The sequence below is a fragment of the Merops nubicus genome, unplaced genomic scaffold, assembly GCF_000691845.1.
Source record: "Merops nubicus isolate BGI_N331 unplaced genomic scaffold, ASM69184v1 scaffold21818, whole genome shotgun sequence".
Lineage (NCBI taxonomy): Eukaryota > Metazoa > Chordata > Aves > Coraciiformes > Meropidae > Merops > Merops nubicus.
The window spans coordinates 18,898-21,908 of record NW_008625384.1 but is presented as its reverse complement, the minus strand read 5'-3'; the positions used below and the strand labels follow the sequence as shown (position 1 = coordinate 21,908).

Here is a 3,011-nt window from a genome sequence, read left to right as displayed (position 1 = left end):
GCCACTCATCCAGAGGGTCCCAGGGGTCCATTTTACCCCCATCCCAGGAAAGGGGAAAGGTTTCTTGCTGCTCCTGTGGCCCAGCAGTGGTGCTGGGGGACAGCACGTGGATAAGTGTGTGCAGGACAGGGCTGGCAGCTGGAGCAGGATAGAGTCTCCTGTGGAGCCCCAGCACAGGGTGGGACACAGGAATGGGCTCTCCAGACCCCAGCCCTGGCTGCTCACAGGGAACTCCTCCTCTCTGCCTCCCCAGGAGCAGCACGACAGGCTGCTGCTGCTTTACCCCTCCACGCTGGTCATTGTATCCGAAGAGCGCAACGGCCTCTGCTTTAAGGTGAGTTCATTTTGGAACTCCTTCCTGCTCTTTCTCACCCATCCAACGGCTATTTCAGCACTTCTGTGGCTTGTTGCTGCCCTCCACCCGGGTTCCCTCCTGCTCCTCGTGTTGGCAAGGGCTTTCCCTCCACGCCTCTCCTTTGCCAGCTGGCAGGTGAGCGGGCGGAGGGATGTTGCAAACTCTCTTCCCATGAGAAACACCTTGCCCTCCTACAAAAGCCCAGGGGGAAAGGAGCTGGCTGCCAAGGAATCTGAGTCTCGGGGAGGAGGGAGGTTGGCATGTTTCTGTGTGGTTAGGCTGGCACAGAGCCTGGCTCACTTGCTTGAGACGGGAGCTGGAACAGCCCCAGCAAGTGCCCCTGCAGGGGCTTTGCTTCCCAAGCCCAGCTCTGCGGGATCCCCAGGAAGGAGGTGGCATCTGGGCACCACATCTGATGCTGCTGGGGAAGGGCTGAGGCAGTTAGCTGGCTGGAGGGCAGAGAGGAGAGGCTGCTGCTGGTGTGTTGTTTGCTGCTCCTTCCCCCCAGCAGCGTCTGGTCAGCAGGGATGTGGAGGACTGAGCGCCCCAGGGGATGTGGGATGAGCTTCTCTGCTCCCCCCTGGCTTGTGGGAGCAAGGCTGGGAGCCTCAGCACAGGCAAGGAGTGGCACCGTGGGCTCTGGGAGCTGCACTCACATCACCTGCAGCCAACATCCCTCCTAGACATCCCTGGATGGCTCCTGAGCAGCCCTGTGCTTTCAGGCCCTGTTATCCCATGCTGGAACAAACGTGCCAGGAGGATGCTGAGCTGCCTGTGACCCTGCACGGGCAGCACCCCCAGCACACAGCAGAGCAGAGCTGGGCTGCTCCTCTGGGGCAGCAGCATCCTTGGCCACCAAGAGAGGGACAAGGGAACCCTGCAGGGACAGGAGGCTTGTGAAATTCAGTGTGAACTCACCAAGGTCCTTCTTCACATGATCTCATGGTGTCCACATCAGGCCCCGAGCCGTGCAGGCTGCCTTTCATTCAAGGGCTACCCCTGGGAAGACCTGCACAGAGCATCTCCCTGGTCAGAGGAGATAGCTGTGCCTGCACCAGAAGGGGTGTGAGGAGGGACCTGTGCCAGTCAGAGCTCTCCACCATGCCAGTGCAACAGTGGAGGGTGTTTTCCAGGAGCTGGTGGCTTGTGACACACCTCAGAGCCAGCTTGTTTTCGGGAAGACATTGTTTGCAGCTCCTGGGAATGGGGCACCACGTAAGGGGGCCTTGGGCTGGGCTCTCAGATTAACTCATCTCTTTTGAAACCTGAAGCAAGCTTTATCTGTCCTGCCCGTGCCCTGTTCCCTTCCCACGGTGTGGGAGCACTGGTCCCTGGGTTTGGGGGGTGGTGGCAGGGCTCTTGCCTGTGCCCTGGACACCGGGCTGCGGGCGGGAGCTGAGTCACCAGCCTGTGACACTGCGCTGGGAACCTGATTTTCCACAGGCGTGTCAGGGCACAGGAACCTTCTCCCAGGGCTTCTGCAAATTAACTTCCCTTCCCTGGGAGCAGATGCTGAGCCCTACAATTTGTGTGTGAAGGAATAGCCCGGCCCTTTTGTTCTTCAGCTTCTTACAAACCGCAGGAGCCGCTGCTGCCAAGGTTGCGTGTGGGACAGGGCAGGGGCAGGATGGGGCTCACCCAAAGCAGCAGGCTCTGGCTCACTGCTGGTGGGAAAAGGGCCTGGCTGAGGTGTAAATCAGCTGCTGGGGGAGGTGGGTTCACGCCGTGCCCCGGGAGGGCTGCAGGGGCTCAGCAGCCATCCTCTGTGTTATTTGCAGGATGCTGCCGTGCTTCCCTCGGTGGGACTCCACCCCTGGGTGTTTCAGCCCCCTCCCATGGACAGGGAACAAAGAAACCTTAAATAAAATGTTTACTCCTGCTCAGAGAATGAGACAGATGAGAAGCAAAGCAACGAGCTCATCTGTGAGAAGGTTCCAGTGAAAAACCTGCTTCAGCTGCTCTCCCAGCACTGTTCTGGGTTCATTTCGGTAGGGAAAATTCAGTCCAAAGAAAGAGGAGACCTAGATCCTAACTCAGTGTTGACAAACCCTTGGCCCTTCTGCTGAGTTGCCCATCAGAGAGAAGGAAACTGTGAGCGATGGCACTTGGAGGACATCTGGCAGCAGGCAGCAGAGCAGAAGAGGTCTGGACCAGGCAGCCCTGTCCCTGCCTGTGCCACAGAGCTCACAGCAGAGCTGGGCCTGGCACGGGGGGTGGCAGATGCAGGAATGGCCAAGGGACACTGGGCAGTGGCAGGGAGGGCAGTGGGGGACGTGCCTGCAGAGGTCCTGTTGTACCTTTGGTGTGTGGTGTCATCTAACTCCACGTTTTCCAAGGACAGGCTGCTTTAGCTTCTCTGCCCCAGCGTGCTGCCGAGAGGAATGGACACGTGGTGCTGGGCAGGGGTGAGCCCTGCTCTGCTCTCAGGAGTGGCATTCACAACTGTGCCTATAGCACGGGAGCTCACGTTTCACCAGCTGGCATTGAGGGGGCTCAGCCCTCCCTTTGTAAAGCTTTGCAGGGTCTGGATGGTGGGGATGCCTCTCTGCAAGGCTGGAAATCCCAAACCAGCAGCTAAAACCTCATTCAGGGCCACGTTTGCAGAATTTCCTGGAGAAGTCAGCCCTTAAGCTATGGGAAAGTGTTGGGAACAGAA

The 3,011-nt window shown here is 58.8% G+C and overlaps 1 protein-coding gene across 1 annotated transcript in view; it reads left to right on the top strand.

Annotated features, from left to right (window-relative positions):
* The window catches only part of PLEKHN1 (pleckstrin homology domain containing, family N member 1), a gene marked incomplete at its 5' end in the record, with an annotated part of 20,663 nt that overhangs the window by 11,542 nt on the left and 6,110 nt on the right, over positions 1 to 3,011 (top strand). Inside the window, one exon of the mRNA XM_008945667.1 lies at positions 254 to 334. Within this exon, the coding sequence (XP_008943915.1) occupies positions 254 to 334 (81 nt within the window). The remainder of the gene's footprint in view (positions 1 to 253; positions 335 to 3,011) is intronic.